This window comes from Pelodiscus sinensis, chromosome 1 (genome assembly GCF_049634645.1).
Source record: "Pelodiscus sinensis isolate JC-2024 chromosome 1, ASM4963464v1, whole genome shotgun sequence".
Classification (NCBI taxonomy): Eukaryota; Metazoa; Chordata; order Testudines; family Trionychidae; genus Pelodiscus; species Pelodiscus sinensis.
Genome location: NC_134711.1, coordinates 316,679,903 through 316,702,854, shown reverse-complemented (window position 1 = coordinate 316,702,854; position 22,952 = coordinate 316,679,903). Strand labels below are relative to the sequence as shown.

The following is a 22,952-nucleotide window of genomic DNA, read 5'->3' as shown; positions in this document are numbered from 1 at the left end:
TTCTTAACAAGGCTAACTTTAGTCCCAATCCTGTAATGAGCGCCAACTGGGCAAGGCCAAAATGTGACTGAGACTCAAGTGCGATAACAGAAGGCAGAGATTAAATTTTGCTCTCAGGAAGAAGGGGACCTGTATTTTTCTCCACATCAGACTAGTAACTGAACCTGCATCGCTTTCTCAGGTACAGTCATTCTAATTGCACATTAGTTAACAAAAAAGGCAGCTCACCTTTTAAAATTTACATGTAAAGAGCTAAATGCACTACAAAATACAGGAATGGATATTAACAAATTAAACACACTGATTATTCATAGTTTTAATTATAAGAACACAGTAAGGATTTGTGTTTGTTTGTTTTTCAGCCAGTTGCATTTGAACAATAACTGACATACAGTCTGCTCAAATATCTTTGGGAGTGGTCTCACGAAACACGATCTGCTGAACAAGTCCATTGATCTTGAGCAGTTTTCAGCGAATTGGATGGAAGTCCTCCAGAACTTCAGCTAGGGTTTTCTTATCTACAAAAGGCAATCAAGTAAAATTAGGAAAGCTTATTCAGCATGTAGAGAGGATTTGGTGTTTTTTTTTTTTTTTTTTTTTTTAAGATTTCAGTATTTGATCAACAATCAAATTTGCTATGGGCAAGATCCAAAGCCCACTGAAGTCAATGAGATCTGTCTTTTATTAACTCCACTAGGTTTTGGATCAGACTATTACCAGTAGCACTTTGCTTCACTCAGGGCACGTCATCTACACAGCAGGGCTAAAGCCGAAATAAGCTACACAACTTAAGCCACATCAATTTTGTAGCTGAAGTTGAAATAGCTTATTTCAGCTTTTGCTACTGTCTATACAGCAGGAAGTCTGCAGAAGACCACTCTTCCTCCAACTTTCCTTACTCCTCATAAAATGAGGGTTATAGGAGTCGTAGTAAGTACAGGCAGTCCCCGACTTACGCGGATCCAACTTATGTCGGATCTGCACTTATGAACGGGGCTCTCTCGCCCCGGAGCTCGCAGGCAGCGGTCCGCCACCTCGACCTCCGGGGTGAGAAAAGCTGCTCCCAGTGCCCCTGGTCTGCTGGGGACCGTCTCCAGCAGACCAGGGGCACCGGGAGCAAAGCCGCAGCGGTGGCAGGTCCCGCGCCAGAGCAAAGCCTCAGAGGCGCGGCACCCCGCCGCAGCGGCTTTGCTCCCCGTGTCCCTGGTCTGCTGGGGGGGGGGGCGCGCAGCTAGTGTACCCCCCCCCCCCAGCAGACCAGGCTTTTGTTGTGGACCCTGGGGCAGAGCAGCTGGGGCACTGCCGGTTGGTCCCGCAGCGCCGCTCTGGGCACTACTGGACCAACCCGGCAGCACCCCAGCTGCTCTGCCCCAGGCGTCCTGATTCTGCCACTGCTGGTCAGTTTCAGCAGCGGCTGAATCAGGACACCTGTGGCAGAGCAGCTGGGGTGCTGCTGGGTTGGTCCAGTAGCGCTGAGGAGCGGCGCTACTGGAGCAACCCAGCAGCACCCCAGCTGCTCTGCCCCAGGCGTCCCCAAGTCAGCCGCTGCTCAAACTGACCAGCGCTGACTACAGGAAGCCCAAGGCACAGTTGCTCTGCCCTGGGCTTCCTGGAACCAGCCGCTGATCAGTTTCAGCAGCAGCTGACTTGGGGTTCTTAAGTTGAATCTGTATGTAAGTCAGAACTGGCGGTCAGTTTCAGCCGCTGTTGAAACTGATCAGTTTCAGCAGCGGCTGATCTGGACGTCAGTTCCGACTTACATACAGATTCAACTTAAGAACAAACCTACAGTCCCTATCTTGTACGTAACCTGGGGACTGCCTGTAGTCCTCCAGCTCAACATTATTTTGACATTATGTTGAAATAACTGCTTGTAGTGTTGACAATGACTATGTTATTTCGGAATAATGTCAGTTATTCCAAAATAACACTGCTGTGTAGATGTATCCTCACTAAACAGTCCTCTCTCCCTTCCCAGTGAAAGTTTAATGGCACATAATGGAAAATCACAACTTAACTACATTTAATCAAATACACGTTGCTAGGCAGTAAACTTGAATACCCTCCCCATAATATTGGTTGATTTAATTGCTAATTAATTTTTTAAAATTCAGTCACAGTGGCTCTCAAACAATGCCAGTTAGCAAGTCACCACAACTAGAAGATATTCAACCAAGAGTTCTGAAGGAATTAAAATGTGAAATTGCAGAACTATACTACGAACTGTTATATGTGACCAATCATTTATGACAGCTTCTGTACCAGATGACTAAAGAATAGCTAAAGTGATACCATAAAAAAAATAAAATAAAATAAAAAAAAGAGGATCCAGAAACAATCCTGGCATTTAGAAGCCAGTAAGCCTAACTTCAGTGCCAGGCAAATTGTTTGAAACTATAGGAAAGAACAGAATTAATAGACACATAGATGAATATGATTTGTGGGGAAAGAGTCAATATGATTTTTGAAAATGGAAATCTACTAGAATTCTTTGAAGGGGTCAAATAGCATGTGGACAAAGGAGATCCAGAGAATATAGTGTACTTAGATTTTCAGAAGGCCTTTGAAAAGTTCCTCACCACAGGCTCTTAAAGTAAGCTGTCATGGGATAAAAGAGAAGGTTCTCTCATTGATCAGAAGGGCTACATCTACACTGCAGCACTATTTCGGGATACTAGAGTGTCCCGAAATAGCTATCCCACATCTTCACAGCAAGCCTGTTATTTTGAAACACAGTAAAACTCCAATAGTCTGGCATCCAACTGTTCAGCACTCCCAATACTCCAGCATCAAAATGCCAAGTGCTCCTGACCAGCTGATTAAAAAGCCTGCCGCTCAGCACAGGTGCTGGCTGTAACCAGAGGGAGCATGGGGTGGGCGGGCGGGGGGGGGGGGCAGAAGGGGGAAAAGAGAGAGGGATCATGTTACAGTATGGAGAAGAGCGTTTTGCTTCAGTGAAAGGGGAGGGGAGAGGGAGGAAGATCAGGTTACAGCACAGAGGAGACCGGAAGAGGAAAGGGAAGGGGAGAGAGATTCTGTCCTGGTCAGCTGTTAAGCTGTGCAGCTGTACCAGACCTCCCGATTTGCCGACAAATCTGATAATCCAGCACCACCTAGGTCCAAAAGGTGCTAGATTATTGGAAGTCTACTGTATAACAGGCTCACTATTCTGACGTCCCAGTAAACCTCATTCCACCAGGAGTAAGGAACATTTCAGAATAGCGGGTTATTTCAAAATTTGGTGCTGTATTTGGTGATATTTCAAAATAAGATATGCAATTTGCTTAGAACGAAATGCGTATCTTATTTCGAGCTACAGTGCAGTGTAGATTCACCCTAACTTGTTAAAAAAAAAATATCAGAAACAAAGCGTAGGTATAATTGGTCAACTCTCAGAATGGAGACAGGTAAATAGTGGTGCTCCCGGGGGTCTGTGTACAAGATGAGTGCTGTTCAACAAACTCATAAATTATGTGGAAAAGGGGGTAAACAGTGAAGAAGCAAAATTTTCAGATGATACAAATTGCAGATTATAGGTAAATCCAAAGCTGGAAGAGCTACAAAGGTATCTCACAAAACTGGATGACTGGGCAACAAAATGGCAAATGAAATTCATGTTGATAAATGCCAAGTAATGCACATGGGAAAACATAATTCCAACAATGCATATAAAATGATGGGGTATAAATTAACTGTTGCCACTCAAGAAAGAGCTAGAAATCATTGTGGATAGTTCTCTGAATATATTTATGCAATATGCAGCAGCAGTCAAAAAAAGCTAACAAAGTTGGGAATCATTAGGAACAGAATGAGTAATATAGTAGAAAATATCATCTTGCATCTATATAAATCCATGAAATGCCCACATAGTGAATGCTGCATGCAGATGTGATCACCCCATCTCAGGAAAGATACATTGGAATTGGAAAAAGTACAGAAAAGGACTGCAGATGATTAGAGGTATAGAACAGCTTCCATAGGAGGAGAGATTAAAAAACTGGGACTTTTCAGCTTGGAAAAAGATGACTAAAGGGGGAATATGATAGGCCTATTAAATCATGACTTGCATTTATTTCCCCACGCAGAGACTTATTTACTCCTCCTCCTCCTCTTAACGCAAAAACTATGGATCACCAAATGAAGTTATGCACAGTCAGTCTGTGGAACTCTTTACAGAGGCTATTGTGAAGCTCAAGACTATAACAGGATTCAATGAGCTAGATAATGTCATGGAGGACAGGTCCATCAGTGGATATGGGTCATGATGGGCAAGAATGGTGTCCCTAACTAGGAATGTAAAACAGCACTCAATTAGTCAACTACTAAGCTTATTAGGTGAAAGCCAACTTCTCACATTTCTCTACACTCCCCCCCCAGCCCTACTGCTACCTCTACATCAGAGGCAGCAAGGGGGGAGGGGAAAGTGAGTAGGAGCCGGGGCTGGAGGGAGCCAGCTCCATAGGAGCTCCTGCCCGCAGGGGGTCCCAGCTCCACGCTAGGAACCCTGGCATACAGGGGCTACTGGACCTGACATGAATTAGGACAGGGCAAGTCCAGCTCAGTCCCAGCTCGCACTGGGTCCAAGAGCTACCCTGCCGCAACTCTGCAGTTTAAATTTAGTAGGAGCCGTGCTGCCTACATGCCCGACTCTTACTACATTTAAGCTGCATGACTCTTACTACATTTAAACTGCAGAGTCACAGTAGGGGTAGATCCTTCTGAAACCTTCCTTTATGGAGTAATCATGCAGTCAATACAAATTGTATTGATTACACAATTACCCAAGTACCGGTCTCTCAGCAGCCTTATCCTTAACCTGTGTTTCTCAGAAGCTGGGAATAGGCATCAGGGGACAGATCACTAAATAGTTATCTGCTCTGTTCATTCCCTCTAAACCACTGGGCGCTGGCCACCCTCAGAAGACAGGATACTGGGCTAGATGGACCTTTGGTCGGACCCAGTATGGCCATTATTGTGTTTTGTCACATGAACACAAGATTATCTGGGCTGTCACAGTGATCAGCAATAAAAATGAAGATAGCTGAATTTCAGGAATCATGGGGGCACAAAAGAATTGGCCAAAGGATGTGGTTGATGCAACCACTGTAGCTAATGGAAATTTAAGTTGAATGGTCATTCTGTAAGAACGTCTTCTGGTTGCAGAGTGGGCTCCACATTCATTCTTTCAAATATTCCAGAACAAAATATGCCAATTCAATTTTTCTCCCCTAGTTCTCAGCTGTCGCACTGGATCTGAAAAATCAGGCAGACTGTAAATACAGCTTGTATCACCAACACTAGATCTCCATTGGGAATTTAACAAGTAATTCCTACTGGTATGGAATAGGATGAGGGATGTAAACGACTAGTTGACTATCTGATAAGCTTATAACGATGCCACTAGTTGCTTCCCCTTCCTTACTGCCTCTGTCAGAGAAAGGCTGCAAGTGGGGGAGTAGGAGCGGGTGCTGGGGGGAACCGACTTAAAAGCTAGTTCCCCCCAGCACTGTCACTGCGGTGGGCAAGGGAAGTAGAGGCACTGCAGGAAACAGTACAAGCAGGGACTAAAGCAGTCTCTGCTCCCACTGTTCTGCTGCGATTCTGTTTTTAAAATGTACAAGAGCCACAGTGCAGCCCTTGTACATTTCAAAGGCTTGGGCTCTTGCTACAGTTCAAAGATGGAGGCGCCTCTATCAACTAATCAAATAGTCGATGGAAATCCCATTGACTATTTGATTAGTTACTTAATCTAAATTTAACATCCCTAAATAGGATCAGAGAATCTAATAAAACCTTTGAAACAATGGAACCGCCTCCAGTGGAGGTAGCAGAAGCCAATCAAATGGGATGTGTAAACCTAGAAACATAAGGGACACGTATTGTAGAGAACAGCCCCACAATAGATAACATACAGGTTAAACCTCTCTAGTCTGGCACTTTCTCGTCACCCAACATCCATAATTCAACATGATATTAGATAGCCAGATGTCCACTTATTGGGGGTGGGGCCAAGTTTCCTATGGATTAGCAAAGTTTGCTTACAAGCACCAGTCCTGGCTCTCATTGTTCTGTGCTGTTACTTAGCTCTAATTTACCCTTAAATATGTCCTCTAAGAGACCAGCAAGTAGTGGAAGTGTTGGTAATGTTGTTAAGCGTAAGCATGTATCAATATAGTACTGATACAGTAAAACGTGGAATTGTTGCAGACATTGGAAAAGGGAATATTGGTACGTTATTTCAAACATGTGCTTTAGCAAAACAGAAATAAGAGATACCTCACTACAATACTGACCTCCCATGGATTGACAAATTCTCTGGTTCGGCACTGATCAGGTCCCAAAGGTGAAGAACTAGAGAGAGTCGACCTGCACTATCATTTAGTTTGGGGTGGGAAACTGCAGGCTCAAGGGCTGAATGTGGTCCTCTGCTTGCCTGGATCCAACACCCGAGGATCAGGGTCCCCCTCCCCCCAGCACTGGGGAGTCTGTGCTGGCACTCCAGTCCCACTGCTGCCCCAATGTAGGGTTGGAGCACACAAAATCTGCTAGGCTTTGATGTAGGAGGGCAATGTGGGGGACATGTCAGTGAGGGATTTGGAGTACAGAAACTCTACTAGCCTGGGCCCGCCTCAGCTCTGGTGTGCAAGTGGAATGTGGGAAGTGTCTTTCTCCTTCTCAGTCAGGGGCCATGTCAGTGAGGGTTGTTTTTTCTGAGGGTCAGTGGACCCTCACACCAAAAAAGTTCCCCACCCTGATTTAGATTGAGAGATGGTTCCTGGCCCAAACAGCTTACACTGTAGGGGTATGTCTACACTACCACACTAATTCGAACTAGGGTTGTTAATGTAGGCAACCGGAGTTGCAAATGAAGCCCGGGATTTGAATTTCCCGGGCTTCATTTGCATATTGCCGGGCGCCGCCATTTTTAAATGTCCGCTAGTTCGGACTCCGTGCCGGCGGCTACATGCGGCACGAACTAGGTAGTTCGGATTAGACTTCCTATTCCGAACTACCGTTACTCCACGAGTAACGGTAGTTTGGAATAGGAAGTCTAATCCGAACTACCTAGCTCGTGCCGCATGTAGCCGCGGGCACGGAGTCCGAACTAGCGGACATTTAAAAATGGCGGCGCCCGGCAATATGCAAATGAAGCCCGGGAAATTCAAATCCCGGGCTTCATTTGCAACTCCGGTTGCCTACATTAACAACCCTAGTTCGAAGTAGGGTGGCCAGTGTAGACATATCCTAGGTTCTTAGCACAGAAGGACCCCAGTTACCAAAATAAAATAAAATAAAATAAATGAATTAAGTCTTCTACATTACTGTTCAGTTTGCTCCTCCATAGCTATATTCAGGGCTCGACAAATAATATAATATACTCATCCGTGGCGAGTAGATTGTAACCGGGTTCGGGCGATCTGCGCATGGACAGCATGGCTGGTGAGCCCTGGCTATATTGTCTCTGCAGTGCTTACTATTAAAAGCTTATTTCCTCACTGGAGTAAACAGAAACAACAGAAAGCAGATCTGTCGAGTAAGAACGGTCTATTTCTATATCATAATTTTCCTAATGTTCTCTCTCCCTTTAAACTGTCAATCAACCACAGAAGTGATACTAGCCAGTTGTGGACCATTATTAAAGACTGGATTCTGACTCTGGCATACCAGAATTTATCACTTATTAACTAGTGTGCAAGGTCTTTCTTAAAACAGCAATTCAGTATACCTTTTTCCTTAAAATCTTCTGGATGATGCCTAATGTACTCCATCAGGTCTCTGTCCCGTTTAGCACAATTATAGTCTGCACGTTTACTGAGATAATAGCCAAGATACCAGCCCACAGTGGTATACAGGAGCTGACGGTGTACGCCTGCAATGTGAGGGGGAGGAGAGGGGGGGTAAAAAAAAACCAGAGAAAGTGATCAGTCAAGTTGTAGATATCATTGCTACTCATGGAAGTTAAGATTTTTCTTTTCAATTGCTTTCAACTGGTGTTTGTTAAAGATTCAGACAACCTAAGTTCCCTACAAGCTGCTTGGTTACACAGCAGCCCATCTAGCATCATGCAGGCGCTCTGGGACTTCTCCCAGGTCCCCTCCCACAGCCAAGAGATAGCTGCAGCAGGTTAGGAGCTTGGCTATGTTGATGCTGGGAGAAGGGTATCTGTGTTGCCCCCTACCTTGGCCTAACCTCAGCCACTCACGGCCTGAACCTGTTGTGGCAGGGGCACGGAGGGCACCCAGACCTGCTGCGGGAAGACCACCCCTCACCTGGTGCCAGCTCTGCCATCTGGACCTGCCGCAGCACCTTTCCCCAGGTTCAAACCCATGCCCCTCCGCTAACCTGAAACCAGCCCTTGCCCTGACCTGTTAGGGCGCCTATCCTGTGGCCCCAGCCCTGAAGCTGCTGCAGCAAGAGCCTCCCCCATCCAACCCAGGTGTTGCTGTAGGAAGAAAGAGCTGTAGGGAGTCCTCCTTCCTCCCACCATAGCCCCAGAGCACCCTTGTGCACCTCCCAAACCCATGTCCCAACCTTCTGTCCTAGGCTATGTCTACACTGCCCCCGTTTTGCGCAAAAAATATGCAAATGAGGCAAAGCGTGGAATATTGCCACACCTCATTTGCATAATTAACAAGGCTCTGTTTTTGCACAAGAGCAGTTCTTCTGCATTTTTTCATCTAGACAGCTCCTTTTAGCGCAAAAGCCTCTTGTGCAAAAAAAACAAAAAAACAAAAAAAAAACCCAAAAAAAAACCCTTCACTCACTTGCCTATTTCTTGCACAAAATGGGCACAGTATAGACCCGTGGTCCCCAACCCAGTGCCCGCGGGCGCCATGGCGCCCTCCGGGCTCTTTACATGCGCCCGCGGAGCAATCTGGGCTGGCCCTGCCCCTGGGCGTGCGGCAGGTGCCAGACCCGGGCGCATGGCCGGTCCCAGCCCCGTGTGTGCCGGTGCCGACCCTGACCCCTGCCCCCGGGTGCGCCGCGCGTGCCCTGGCCCCGGCGCTGGCCTTGGCCCCGCCCCAGGGGCACCGCGCGTGCCGTTGCCAGCTCCGGCCCCGGCCTTGGCCCCGCCCCCGCCTGCTTATGGGGGGAGCGCTGGCCCCGGGCGCGCGGCGCTTACGGGGGAGGCGGGGGCCGGCCCCGGGCATGCGGCGCTTGCCGGGGGGCACCGGCCCCGGGCGCGTGACTATGGAGGGGGCCCTGGCCCCGTGACTATGGGGGGGGCCCCGGCCCCGGGCATGCGGCTGGGGGAGGCCGCCCCCGGGCGGGCGAACGGCCACGCCCCCTGGCGCCCGGCAACCTGAAAAGGTTGGGGACCACTGGTATAGACATAGTCCTAGCTTTGAGCCCATCATCACCAGACTGGGTAGAGGCTTGGCTTTCCAACTGCTGACCCCAAATCAAAATTTTCACAGTGGCTTTTGCTAGTATTTGCTATAATGGATGGGCTTCTTTTTGCTTCCATTCTCCTCCGCTTCCCCACAGTACAGGCAGTCCCCGGGTTACGTTCAAGATAGGGACTGTAGGTTTGTTCTTAAGTTGAATCTGTATGTAAGTCGGAACTGGCGTCCAGATTCAGCCGCTGCTGAAACTGATCAGCGGCTGATTCCAGGAAGCCCGGGGCAGGGGCTTCCTGTAGTCAGCCGCTGGTCAGTTTCAGCAGTGGCTGACTTGGGGACGCCTGGGGCAGAGCAGCTGGGATGCTGCTGGGTTGGTCCAGTAGCGCCGCCGCTCCTCGGCGCTACTGGACCAACCTAGCAGCACCCCAGCTGCTCTGCCCCAGGTGTCCTGATTCAGCTGCTGCTGAAACTGATCAGCAGCGGCTGAATCAGGACTCCTGGGGCAGAGCAGCTGGGGTGCTGCCGGGTTGGTCCAGTAGCGCCAAGGAGCGGTGCTGCGGGACCAACCAGCAGCGCCCCACCTGTTCTTCCACAGGCCCGGGGCTTTGCTCCACATCTCCCTGGTCTGCTGCGGGGGGGGAGGGGCACACTAGCTGCGTCCCCGCCCCCCAGCAGACCAGGGAGATGCTGAGCAAAGCGGAGGAGGACCCGGGCGGGACCGCGGCTCTTATCTGGCTCCTCTCCCCTCCCCCCCCCCCAGCAGACCAGGGAGACGCAGAGCAGCTTTTCTCGCCCCGGAGGACGCGGGCGGCGGGACCGGGTGTCCCGCCGCTCCCGTCGTCCGGGGCGAGAAAATCCCCGTTCGTAACTGCGGATCCGACATAAGTCGGATCCGTGTAACTCGGGGACTGCCTGTAATGAGTTGTACACCTCATAACATAGAATTTAGCAAAAATGGAAAGACAAGACCAAGACATACTGCTTCCCCTGCAAAAATAGCAGCCTTCGTCTCATTGGATGCATTGTGAAGGTATCAGCCTTCAACATGAAGGCTGCAACAGTGACTATGTTTAACATCCCACTTAAAAAAGAGCCAGCCAGCTTGCTGAATATTTATTACAGGTGACTTCACACAATAATTTATTATTTTTAGAGCACTGGTCTAAAGATTACTAACTCGTATATAGAAAGAATCCCTAGGAAAAAGACAAAATGATTACTTGGGCTCTTAGTATATTGATAGGAGTAGATGACTACCTAAGATTAAGAAAATACTTGCTCTCATGCACACATCTGATCACCAAGAATGGGAACAGGGAGTCGGGGGTGGGGTGGGGTAAGGATTTCCCCTGCACTGGACAGTGAACAATGGTGTTCCACTCTTATCTGAAACATCTGAACACGAATCCTCAGTCAACATCAGATGGACACACGTCATACACCTAAATCTGTGTATAAAGAAGGTCTTGAATATGATCAGACTCAGAGCCCATCATTTTCCCTAATAAAATCAGGGTTATGCAATACAGATGACAACGCCACTATCAAGTATTCAGGATGAGCAAAGTAAAAGAATGGGTAGAGTCTTTTCAAATTCTATACCTATCAGCTGACATTATTTGTCTACACAGGAACCCCTCCTCCCACCTTGGAGATGGGGAGAGACAGAGGCATCACCGGTAAGAGTCCTACATCTGCCTCCTAGGCCTAGAGCAGGGGTGGGCAATGATTTTTTACTGGGGGCCACTTACAAAATGTTCGAAGTGGCCAAGGGCCGCCCCAGGAGGGGCGGGCCCAGGACACTTCCCTGCTTCCCCACCCATAGACCATGATTGGTCTGTGTGTGGAGGAGTGAGTGAAGTCTTCCCCACAACCCGAGGTTCCCTCTAGGTATTCATGCCCCTGACAGCGGGAGGAGACTTCATGCCTAGAGTCAGGGTGTGTGTGCAAAGTCTCCTCCCACCCTGCCAGGAGTGCATGGTGCTTCTGCTGCATGCTCCTTGCAGGATAGGAGCGAGGCAGAGGAAACTTCATGCATTCCCCATGCCAGGGCCTCTGCGGGCTGGTTCAACTTGCCCTTTTGCCCACCCCTGGCTAAGGGGCACTATCCGGGCTGGAGTATGTGGAGCAGTTATCTCAAGGAGGTGCAAATTTACCCCCCCATCACAGGCACTGGCTTCCTCCAAGCAACCCTCTTCTCTCAAAGCCCATCCTTATCTCTTTTCCATTCCACCACACTTAGACTCATAGACTCATAGACTTTAAGGTCAGAAGGGACCATTATGATCATCTAGTCTGACCCCCTGCACAGTGCAGGCCACAGAATCTCGCCCACCCCTCTTAGAATAATCCTCTCACCTATGTCTCAGATATTGAAGCCTTCCAATACTTTGAAGGCCCCAACATGCAGAGAGTCCTTCAGCTGTGATCCGTGCCCAATGCTACAGAGGAAGGCGAAAAACCTCCAGGGCCTCTGCCAATCTACCCTGGAGGAAAATTCCTTCCTGACCCCAAATATGGCGATCAGCTAAACCCCGAGCATGTGGGCAAGACTCACCAGCCAGACACCCAGAAAGTTCCCTATAGCAACTCCTATCATCCCTCCATTGACCTATTTCCAACTGATAATGAATGGTCAATTAGTTACCAAGATCCTGTTATTTCGTCCAACCATCCCCTTATCATAGAATCATAGAACTGGAAGAGACCTCAGAAGGTCGTCAAGTCCAGCCCCCCGCTCTAGGCAGGACCAATCCCATCTAAATCAACCCGGCCAGGGCTTAGTCAAGCCGAGACTTAAACACCTCTAGGGATGGAGACTCCACTACTTCCCTAGGTAACCCATTCCAATGCTTCACTACCCTCCTAGTAAAATAGTTTTTCCTAATATCCAATCTGGACCTCTCCCACCACAACTTGAGACCATTGCTCCTTGTTCTGCCATCTGTCACTACTGAGAACAGCCTCTCTCCATCCTCTTTGGAACCTCCCTTCAGGAAGTTGAAGGCTGCTATCAAGTCCCCCCCTCACTCTTCGCTTCTGCAGACTAAACAGACCCAAGTCCCTCAGCCTCTCCTCGTAGGTCATATGCTCCAGACCCCTAATCATTTTGGTTGCCCTCCTCTGGACCCTCTCCAATGCTTCCGCATCCTTTTTGTAGTGGGGGCCCCAGAACTGGACACAATACTCCAGATGTGGCCTCACCAAAGCCGAATAAAGGGGAATAATGACATCTCTGGATCTGCTGGCAATGCTCCTCTTAATGCATCCTAATAGGCCATTAGCCTTCTTGGCTACAAGGGCACACTGTTGACTCATATCTAGCTTCTCATCCACTGTAACCCCCAGGTCCTTTTCTGCAGAACTACTACTTAGCTGGTTGGTCCCCAGCCTGTAACTATGCTTGGGATTCTTCCGTCCCAAGTGCAGGACTCTACACTTGTCTTTGTTGAACCTCATGAGATTTCTAGTGGCCCAATCCTCCAATTTGTCTAAGTCACTCTGGACCCTATCTCTGTCCTTAAGTGTATCTACCTCTCCCCCTAGCTTAGTGTCATCTGCAAACTTGCTGAGGGTGCAATCTATCCCCTCATCCAGGTCATTAATAAAGATATTGAACAAAACCGGTCCTAGAACCGAACCTTGGGGCACTCTACTAGAAACCGACCGCCATCCTGACATCGAACCGTTGATCACTACCCGCTGGGCCCGGCCTTCTAGCCATCTTTCTATCCACCTTACCGTCCATTTATCCAATCTACATTCCCTTAACTTGCTGGCAAGAATAGCGTGGGAGACCGTATCAAAAGCCTTGCTAAAGTCAAGGTATATAACATTCACTGACTTTCCCATGTCCACTGAGCCAGTTACCTCATCATAGAAGCTAATCAGATTGGTCAAGCACGACTTGCCCTTTGTGAATCCATGCTGACTATTCCTGATCACTTTCCTCTCATCCAAGTGTCTCAAAATGGATTCCTTTAGGATCCCTTCCAAGATTTTACCAGGAACCGAGGTAAGACTGACCGGCCTATAGTTCCCTGGATCGTCCTTCTTCCCTTTTTTGAAGATGGGCACTACATTTGCCTTTTTCCAGTCATCCGGGATTTCGCCCGATCTCCACGACTTTTCAAAGATAATGGCCAAAGGCTCCTCAATGACATTTGCCAACTCCCTCAGTACCCTCGGGTGCATTAAGTCTGGACCCATGGATTTGTGTACGTTTAGCTTTTCTAAATAGTTCCTAACCTGTTCTTTACCCACCAAGGGCTGTCCATCTTCTTCTCGTCTTGCGTCACTTAGCACAGAAGTCCAGGAGCCGACCTTGTCCGTGAATACAGAGGCAAAGAAAGCATTGAGTACTTCAGCTTTCTCCACATCATCTGTCACTAGGTTACCTCCTTCATCCATTAGGGACTGCACACCCTCTCTGATCACCTTCTTCTTGTTGACATGCCTGTAGAAACCTTTCTTGTTATCCTTCACATCCTTAGCCAGTCGCAACTCCATTTGCGCTTTCGCATTCCTGATAGCCCCCCGGCATTCTCGAACTATACATTTAAACTCCTCCCTAGTCATTTGTCCAAGTTTCCACTTTCTGTAAGCTTCCTTTTTGTGCTTAAGTTCACCAAGGATTTCCCCTGTAAGCCAATCCGGTCTCCTACCAGGTTTGCCTCTCTTGCTATGCGTCGGGATGGTTTCTTTCTGTGCCTTCAATAAGGCTTCTTTAAAATACTGCCAGCTGTCCTGGACTCCTTTCCCCTTCATGTTAACATCCCAGGGGATTCTTTCCATCAGATCTCTGAGGGAGTCAAAATCTGCTTTTTTGAAGTCCAAGGTGTGTATTTTACTACTCTCTTTCCTTCCTTTGGTCAGGATCCTGAAATCTACCATCTCATGATCACTGCTTCCCAGGTTGTCACCCACCTCTACGTCCCCTATTAGTTCCTCCCTGTTTGTGAGGAGAAGGTCAAGCTGTGCCCGGCCCCTGGTCGGATCCTTCAGCACTTGTACCAAGAAGTTATCCCCAACATTCTCCAAAAACTTCCTGGATTGCCTGTGTACTGCCGTATGGGTTTCCCAACAGATGTCAGGGTGATTAAAGTCCCCCATGAGAACCAGGGCCTGCGATCTGGAAGCTTCGCTCAGTTGTCCAATGAAAGCCTCATCTACCTCATCCACCTGGTTCGGTGGCCTGTAGCAGACACCAACCACAACATCACTGCTGTTTGCTCCTTTAAACCTGACCCATAGACTTTCAACAAGTTTTTCTCCCTCTTTATACTGGAGTTGAGAGCAATCATAGTGCTCTCTTACATATAGTGCAACTCCTCCTCCTTTTCTCCCCTGCCTATTCTTCCTGAACAATCTATACCCTTCCATGACAGCGCTCCAGTCATGCGAGTCATCCCACCAAGTCTGTTATCCCAATTAAATCATATTTCTTGGTCTGGGCCAGGGCCTCCAGTTCTTCCTGTTTGTTGCCTAGGCTTCTCGCATTAGTGTACAAACACTTCAGGTCACCAGTTGATTGCACTATCTTCTCCATTCGAAACTGGGGACCTCCTTTCTCGCGCCTTGCTCTATGCATTTCTTCCTGGTATCCGACTTTCCCACTCCCCTCAGGGTTTTGATCACCGTCCCCCAACGAACCTAGTTTAAAGCCCTCCCCACTAGGTTTGCAAGCCTGCCCGCGAAGATGCTCCTTCCCCTCTTCGTTAGGTGGATCCCATCTCTTCCTAACAATCCTTGCGCCCGGAACAGAGTCCCATGGTCGAAGAAACCAAAGCCCTCTCTGCGACACTTCTTCCCACCCAGTACCACTCCTACCCAGGTGCATCTTGTCCTGTTCCCCAACAGCAGCTGTACAGTACAACTGCTCAATCACAATGAGCAGGAAATACTGGGAAGGACAGGGGAAGAGCTGATTGGCAGGGCTGCTGGTAGATGGGAGGCACAGAAGGAGATGGCTGTTGTTGGGTGCTTAGCACTCACAAATACTTTTTTCTGTGGATGCTCCAGCCTAGGAGAACTCCAGGAGCAGGCACCTACGCACTCCGTAATCGCTGAGGGGGGTCTTCCAGCCCTATTGGAAATTCTTTAGGGCAGGGTCAATTTTTTCCCTCATGTACAGCGCTTAGGACCACAGAACACTAGTGCACAACTGAGGCTCCGAGGCCCGACCCTGATAAATAATAAAAACAACAACAACTCCCTTCTTCACCAGAACTAGTCCCTGGTCCCTCCTGGCTCAGGGCCTACAGAATCCCTTCCCCCCACAAACCACCCACCAGCTCACCCACCTACCGCCTCCCAGGCGGCCTCTGCTCAAGCCCGACAGAAAACTCTGGTCCTGTCCCACCCCCCCAGCCAACCAGCCTCCCCCCCCCATACTTCCTGCTCCGCTCAGCCCCTCCCCCTCCAACAGCCTCCCCAACGGCCCCCCCGAAGTCTCCCCCTCCAACGGCCCCCCGAAGTCCCCCCCTCCCCCAGCAGCCTCTCGAGTCCCCGCTCCCCCCTCACCGGCTCGTACGAACGGGCGGCGGCGGAGGGCGTTGTCCATCAGCGCCGACAGCCAGCCCATCAGGCCGATCCACAGCGAGTTCCTGTTCACGATGGGCGGCGGCGGCAGCCCCCGCGCCTCGTCGGGCAAGAAGACCATGATGCCCGGGGCGCGCACAGCGACGCACCCGGCCGCGGCAGCTCAAGGGCACGAGCGGGTGCCGCCCCCAATAGCGGCCGCAGTCCGCTGCAGCCGGGACACCAAGGTTCCGATGCTTTTTCAGTCCGCCCCGCTCTCCCTGCGCAGGGAGAGCGTATAGTGGGAGGAAATAGGGCCGGTGTTGGGGCCCCATTGCGGGCAAGGGTGGTTCCTAGCCCCCCAAGATTTGCTACATGACTCCTCAAACCTATGGTCTGAGCTCAGACCAGAAACACACACACCTCCTCCTAGGATTGCCAACTTTCTATTCCCACAAAACCCAACACCCTTCCCCTACTCCGCCCCTCCTGCGAGGCTCCGCCCATGCTCCACCCCTTATCCGAGGTACCCCCACTAACCCCATTCCCCCCCATCACTCATCTTCAATGGGGGCTGCAGTGTGGGAGAGGGAAGGGCTACAGCTAGGATGTGGGCTGAAATATCCAACCTAGACCTCCCCACTGCAATTTGAGACCATTGCTCCTCTTTCTGTCAACTTTCTGGAGAACAGCCTCTTTCCATCCTCTTTGGAACTTCCCTTCGGATAGTTTAAAGCTGCTATCAGATTCCTCTCACTCTTCTCTTCTGTAGGCTCTTCTGTATTCCTGGAAATGTCATCACATGACAGTATATAATTAAACATTACTCTTTAATTTCTGGAGACTCCAGACCAATCCTGGATGATTGGCAATCCTATGATGCAACCCATGCTTAACTCATTATCACAAGAAATGACTTACATACTTAAACTACGTGAGTGCAGAAGAAATTCATAGATGCTTGTGAGTTGCTGACAGCAATAGATACTTCCCTGCAGACTGGAGGAAGGAAGCTGTTTTGGGATTTCAGACATACTGTACTTATCAGCATCTCCCATTGGCTAGTTTATTTAAATTAGTGTATTTTTCAAAAATAGTTATTTTTAAGGTTATTTTGACTTTCTTAAAAAGGAATTGTTAAAATTTCATGTAATTGTTTAGTAACGTTTTTAAAATGGGGATTCCATCAAGTGTTTTTTTTTCTCCATCCCTATAAACGATTTGTTGTTTTAAGAAAAAGGGCTACAGTCAATGTTGTTTGCAATATCATTGTTTTCTAGTTTTCAAACCTTAAGCATTGATGTAACTGTGCTGAAAAACAGAATAAAATCTTTACTTACTGCTACAAACTTAGGTTTCAACATTCAATTCTAAGTGCCAGGATCCATTTTTTGCCTAATTGAAGAACTAGAAGTCTGCTTGCAAGTCTCAAAATTGTGGATGTGAGGTTTACAAAGTTTGGTGCAGGGGAGATTCTGGTACTAAGATTAGGGTATTTTATGGAAGGAATCATCTCCTTTCAGTTAGTGAGAACAAGCATTAAAAAAAAAAAAAGAATTTGGCACAGTCCATCACCTGTGTAACTAGTTTACATACTAGTATCTTCACATCAGGTTAGATGAACCTGGTAGCTACAATTACAGAATCAGACATCATATAGACCTTTTCATTAGGGTGGTATACTGGAGACATTCACATTGTGTGGATATCCCTAATCCCATTTTAAATTTTTTCTTTTATAAAAGTAATGTGAAATCATGCAACAATAAAAAAACCTAATATTCCCAACAGCATGTACTCATGCTTTAATTGGCATTTTGACAACTCTACTTGAAGAATTGGCTACCATTTGGTCCCTATCATTCATTAACAGAAGTGTTCTGAATAAGATACAAGAAGTCATTCTTCTGCTCTACTCAATATTGACTAGGCCTCAGTCGGGCTACGTCTACATTGGCAAGATTTTGCGCAAATACTTTTAACGCGAGAGTTTTTGCATTAAAGTATTTGCGCAAGAGAGCGTCTACATTGGCATGTGCTTTTGTGCAAAAGCATCCGTGCCAGTGTAGATGCTCTCTTGTGCAAGAAAGCTCCGATGGCCATTTTAGCCATCGGGCTTTCTTGTACAAGAAATTCATGTTGGCTGTTTACACTGGCCTCTTGCGCAAGAACACTTGGCAAGAGAGCTTATTCCTGAGAGGGAGCGTCATAGTTCTTGCAAAAGAAGCACTGATTTCTTACATTAGAATGTCAGTGTTCTTGCGCAAGAACTCGCAGTCAGTGTAGACAGGCGGCAAGTTTTTGTGCAAAAGCCGCTTTTGCGCAAAATCTTGACAATGTAGCTGTAGCCTTTGAGTATTGTGTCCAGTTCTGGTCACCACATTTCAAGAAAGATGTGGAGAAATTGGAGAAGGTCCAGAGAAGAGCAACAAAAATTATTAACAGTCTAGAAAAAATGACCTATGAGGGAAGACAGAAAGAATTCGGCTTGTTTAGTTTAGAAAAGTAAAATGAGAGGGAACATGATAGCAATTTTTAAGTATCTAAAAGGGTGTTACAAGGAGGAGGGAGAAAAAAATGTTCTCCTTGGCCTATTATCATAGTGTTGGGATATGTAAAATGAATAGGGGTCTGGGATGACTATACATCAGTGGGTAAGGGTCTAGCCAGACTAGGCATTACCATTGCCCTTTCAACATGTTTTTCCCCTTTGTCCTGGAAGCCTTGAAAGATGGTTGCACTGAACAGTGTCTTGTTTTGTCTTTGCACTTGTCTGTAAAAACATTTTCAGAGTCCAAGCACTTTCCCCTCCCTATAAGCTGCTGATTAAGACAGTATGTAATGCTGATTCAACTAAAAACCAGTAAATAACAAACGGGCGGGTATAATTGTACTAATCATCTACTTATTAATATTCATTGTGTACGAGTTAACATTACTAAATAAGTTTTTAGGAAAAGTAGTAATAGATGTGTGAATTAACATACTAAAATAGATAAAAGGATGTGATTGGCACCAGGTTTGTTGCCACTCGGATGTTTTGTTGAATGTCTGAGGTAAATGTGCATGGGCAATAAAGCAGTTCCTTTTACCCCCATCTGCTTCTGGGTCACCTGTTTCTTCTCTAACAAGAGGCAATGGGCTTAAATTGCATCAAGGGATGTTTAGGCTGGATGACAGGAAAATCTCCCTGTCAGGGTGGTTAAACAGTAGAATAAATTGCCTAGGAAGGTTATGAAATCTCCATCAGTGGAGTTATTGAAGAGCAGGTTGGATAGACATCTATAAGGGATGATCTAGATCAGTGGTCCCCAACCATTTGGGGTTGCCAGGCGCCAGGGGGCGTGGCCGTTTGCCCGCCGGGCGCCCGGGGGGCGGGGCCCCCCCATAGCCGCATTCCGGGGGCCGCGCTCTCCCAAGCGCCGCGCACCCGGGGCTGGTGCTAGCGCTCTCTCCCCTCCTACCCACAAGCGCTGCGCGCCCGGGGCCGGCGCTAGCGCTCTCTCTCCCCGCCTCCCCCAAGCGCCGCGCGCCCGGGGCTAGCGCTCTCTTCTCCCCCCACCCCCAAGCGCCGCGCGCCCGGGGCCGGCGCTAGCGCTCTCCCCCCCTCCCCCAAGCGCCGCGCGCCCGGGGCCGGCACTAGCGCTCTCTCCCCCCCCTCCCCCAAGCGCCGCGCGCCCGGGGCCGGCGCTCTCACCCCCCCCCTCCCGCAAGCACCGCGCGCCCGGCGCTCTCTCCCTCCCCTCCCCCCCCCCCCAAGCGCCGCGCGCCCGGGGCTAGCGCTCTCTCCCCCCCCTCCCCCAAGCGCCGCGCGCCCAGGGCCAGGCCAGCCCTGAGCACTTGGTGGGCGCCGCCAAAGGCCCCCGCGGGCGCCGTGTTGGGGACCACGGATCTAGATCAGTGGTCACCAACCAGTAGATTGGGCTTTATTAGTAGATCTTGGAGCCTCTGACAGGTGATCCTGACTGGTTTGGCCAAGACTCTGTCAAGCACAGCACTTCAGCTGCCCCTCCCCACACTGCTTTGCATCTCTTCCCTTTTGCTTTGGAGCTGCTTCACCCCCCCTCTCCCCACCAGAAGCCTCTTTCTTGGTGTGCAGAGCAGGGAAGTGAGAGGAGGGAGCACTGATCTCAGGGCACCCCCTTCCCACTCTGTATTCTTTCTTCACAGAATGGAGGGGGGCACAAGGCTTGGGATGGAGAGAGTTTGCTGGCTGCTTTTGAGAGTGGTGCAAGGCCAAGGCAGGGGTGAGCTTGCCTTAGACCCACTGCACTACCATCTAGGAGCCACCTGAAGTAAGCAGTGTCCAGCTGGAGCCAGAATCCCAAACCCCTGCCCCAGTCATGAACCCCTCCTGCACCTCAAGCCCCTGTCCTAGTCCTGAGTCCTTTAGATTCAAAACACCCTCACAGAGCCTGTACCCTGAATCCCCTCCTACTCCCTGCCCCAGGCTCAGATCAGAGCCCCTCTCACACTCCAAATCCATTAGCCCAAGACCAGAGCCTCTGCCCCTGCCTGGTGAAAGGGAGGGAGAATGAGAGACAGAGGGAGGACAGAGTGAGCAGGGGTAGCGCCTCAGAGAAGGGTCACAAAGGAGGTGGGGCAAGGGTATTTGGGTTTGAGGTAGATCCTGGATTGCACTTAAATTCAAAGTGATCTTGTGCTTGAAAAGATTGGAGACCACTGATCTAGATGGTGCTTGGTCCTGCTGTGAGTGAAGGGGACTGGACTTGATCTCTCAAGGTCCCTTCCAGTTCTAGCATTCTGATTCTCTAAAACGGTTAATGGTAGGCAGAATGCTGGAAGTTACCTGAGAGACATGAGAATAAATGGGAGAAAACCAGTGTAGCAGAAATAGACAAGGCAGATCATAGTGTCTTAGAAATATGTGATCTTCATATAAAATTTCAGCACCGTGTTTTCACAAATGAGTCTGGCTAAAAAGCTGACCAAACAAATTCCAAACTGTACTAGTTTTACACATTTGCAGAGAGACCCTTTAGCTAGAAAGATGTCCAGAGAGAGGTTTTAATACAGAAATATAAAAAAGTATTTTATTTACCTCTTCCTCAGTACATGATTACAATTATGTTTTCTTTTACAAAGCAGTGATCCCTTATTACAAGTAGCCCTATCGGTTTCTGGCAAAATCCCTCAATTAACAAGGAAACTATGCACATTCCTTTCAGAACAGTAATCTGGACATTTTAAATGGCCAATTTTAATATTCATTTCAATTACATTTTACCATTAATTCAGGGCAAGTGGTCTCTCACTATGTGCGGTGCAACATTTCAAATAGCTATTTTGGTCAGCAGCACAGGCTGATGAATAGACATCTCAATCAGTACTACAGGTTGCACCTCCCTTAACCAGGACTCTCTGGTCCAGCAGCATCAGTAGTCCGGAAGGATCACAGATGTTCTTGGACAAGAGAGCTCCAAGGCAGAAAGGCCAGCAGCTGGGAGCCTTGCAGGGCTGGGAGCCAAGAGCGTTGGTGGTCGTGGGGCCAGAGCAGCGGCAGCCTGCCTGAGGCCACAGCAGCCCATTCAGCAATGGGACCGGGGAAGCCCGCCAGGGGCTGTGTGTCACCCAGCAGTGGGGTGGCGGATGAGCTGCAGGTTGCTTGGGCAACATGGGTCTGGGGCCACAGCAACCCAGCAGGGACAGCCTGGCTGGGGCTGCAGCAACCCAGCATCAGAGCAGGGACCACAGTAACAGGGCTGCAGCAGTGGGGCCGGAGCTGCCTGCAAGCAGGGCTAAGGCTGCAGCAACCCAGTCAGCAGCGGGGCCAGAGTGGGACAGTCCAGCCAGAGTTGGAGCAGGACCAGGGCTGGAGCCTGTCAGCAGGCAGCCCGTTGGGAAGGAAATAGTCAGTGGCAGGGAGGGGCAGAGGGATTGTGGCAGGAGACCTCCCCGGTCCAACAAATTCCCTCCTTTGGGTGCCAGACCAGGGAGGTCCAACTTGTACTGCCTCTTCAAATTGTTCATGATCTTAGAAGACAACTCCCCCTGATGCTGGATAATCCTCCTGAAGGATTTACCTGAAGTTGGTCTCAACGATATTGCTTTAATCTGCCTTCTGTCTGACAGCTGTTGATTCAGTCCAGACAGAGATGGACAGTTTGAGCCAAGTATATGTGATGCCTAGAGCACAGTATACAGAAATAAGCATCAAAGGGATAAAAGGGAACTTCAGATTCCAGGGGGTCAAAGGAAACACAATTTCACAAAAAAATTCCAGAGGCACTAGTTGAACGAGGTAGATAGTTTCCAGCCAGTTAAGTAGAGGCCCTTCTTTTCTGTGGAAGAAAAAATATATATTAAACATTTGATTTCAATTCAGTTTTCTCTTTTTTCATGAACTTTAGGCACATTGCCCTTGCTAAGATTTTGTCTTGCTTATCTCCTATTCATCAGATCACACGGTTTTAAACAGCACATGAGCCAGGCAATTGCAACTTGTAGTATACCCACGTGTTAAACTACAGTGCTTGATAGCATGTAACTAGCACAACATAAACATTCATTTCTTCATAATTTGGATTATACAACTTAAATACAAGAGTCCATGGTTTAGCAGTTTTGAATTAAACCAGAAATTGCATAAATAATTATTTCACTTCATCTTGCCCCACACCCATCATGCCAACATTAATGAGCCATTAGACCTTCCACAGCTAGGGATGCACATTCACTGCATGCCAAATTCTTCCACATTCAAATACAGGACATGTCAGATCATTATTTCTGGCTGCATATTTCTAGATATTGTTGGATCAGCATAACTGAAAGAGCTTATTTTTGTTAGTCTCTCACGTGCCACAGGACTTTTTGTTGTTTTTAGCTTAAAGATGGTTCATAATTTCTACACAAAGGACAGATATTTCCATTGTTAATGTTCTATTTAAGGAGGTTTCTTACTACAGGTAAACCTTTGGTTTAGGGAAGTCTCAGGGGATACACTACTTCTTGAACAAATCAAGATTTCAGATTATCATGAGCATCAGCCCCACAAAGCTCTTTAATTCTGCAGGGTAGAAATTAAGCTCTAGCAGAGACCCTAACATGCACAGGCATAGAGCTTCA

General features: G+C 48.5%; 2 protein-coding genes across 11 annotated transcripts in view; both read right to left on the bottom strand.

Moving 5' to 3' along the window:
* Positions 1-301: 301 nt before the first annotated feature.
* Positions 302-16,290, bottom strand: NDUFC2 (NADH:ubiquinone oxidoreductase subunit C2). Of its 2 annotated transcripts, XM_075919492.1 has the most exons (3): positions 15,867-16,290; positions 7,727-7,870; positions 302-518 (listed from the first exon to the last, which is right to left on the bottom strand). In XM_075919492.1, exons 1-3 carry the CDS (start codon positions 16,003-16,005, stop codon positions 469-471), a joined length of 333 nt encoding a protein of 110 aa, XP_075775607.1. In that variant the 5' UTR covers positions 16,006-16,290; the 3' UTR covers positions 302-468. The 2 variants fall into 2 exon arrangements, with proteins under 2 accessions (XP_075775607.1, XP_075775606.1); XM_075919491.1 differs by lacking the exons at positions 302-518; positions 15,867-16,290 and adding an exon at positions 13,593-15,685 and having other exon boundaries at positions 7,724-7,870.
* A 3,971-nt stretch (positions 16,291-20,261) lies between these two features.
* ALG8 (ALG8 alpha-1,3-glucosyltransferase) overlaps positions 20,262-22,952 on the bottom strand; it is a 50,001-nt gene continuing 47,310 nt past the window's right edge. For 6 of the 9 annotated variants that reach the window (XM_075919486.1, XM_075919483.1, XM_075919482.1 and 3 more), the window contains one exon: positions 20,279-22,165. In XM_075919486.1, coding sequence (XP_075775601.1) covers positions 21,934-22,165 — 232 coding nt within the window. In that variant the 3' untranslated portion in view covers positions 20,279-21,933. Of the gene's footprint in view, positions 22,166-22,952 lie in introns of all 9 variants that reach the window. The other 3 variants (XR_012900789.1, XM_075919485.1, XM_075919487.1) reach the window with 3 other exon arrangements.

What these genes read in the sequence shown, in the direction of transcription:
- NDUFC2 (XM_075919491.1), bottom strand. Translation starts at nt 14,726, where the DNA reads ATGGAAGGGTATAGATTGTTCAGGAAGAATAGGCAGGGGAGAAAAGGA. An exon ending in CCTTGGTGGGTAAAGAACAG is followed by an intron (nt 7,871 to 13,592) that starts GTTAGGAACTAT and finishes CTCACATTGCAG; the next exon opens with GCGTACACCGTCAGCTCCTG.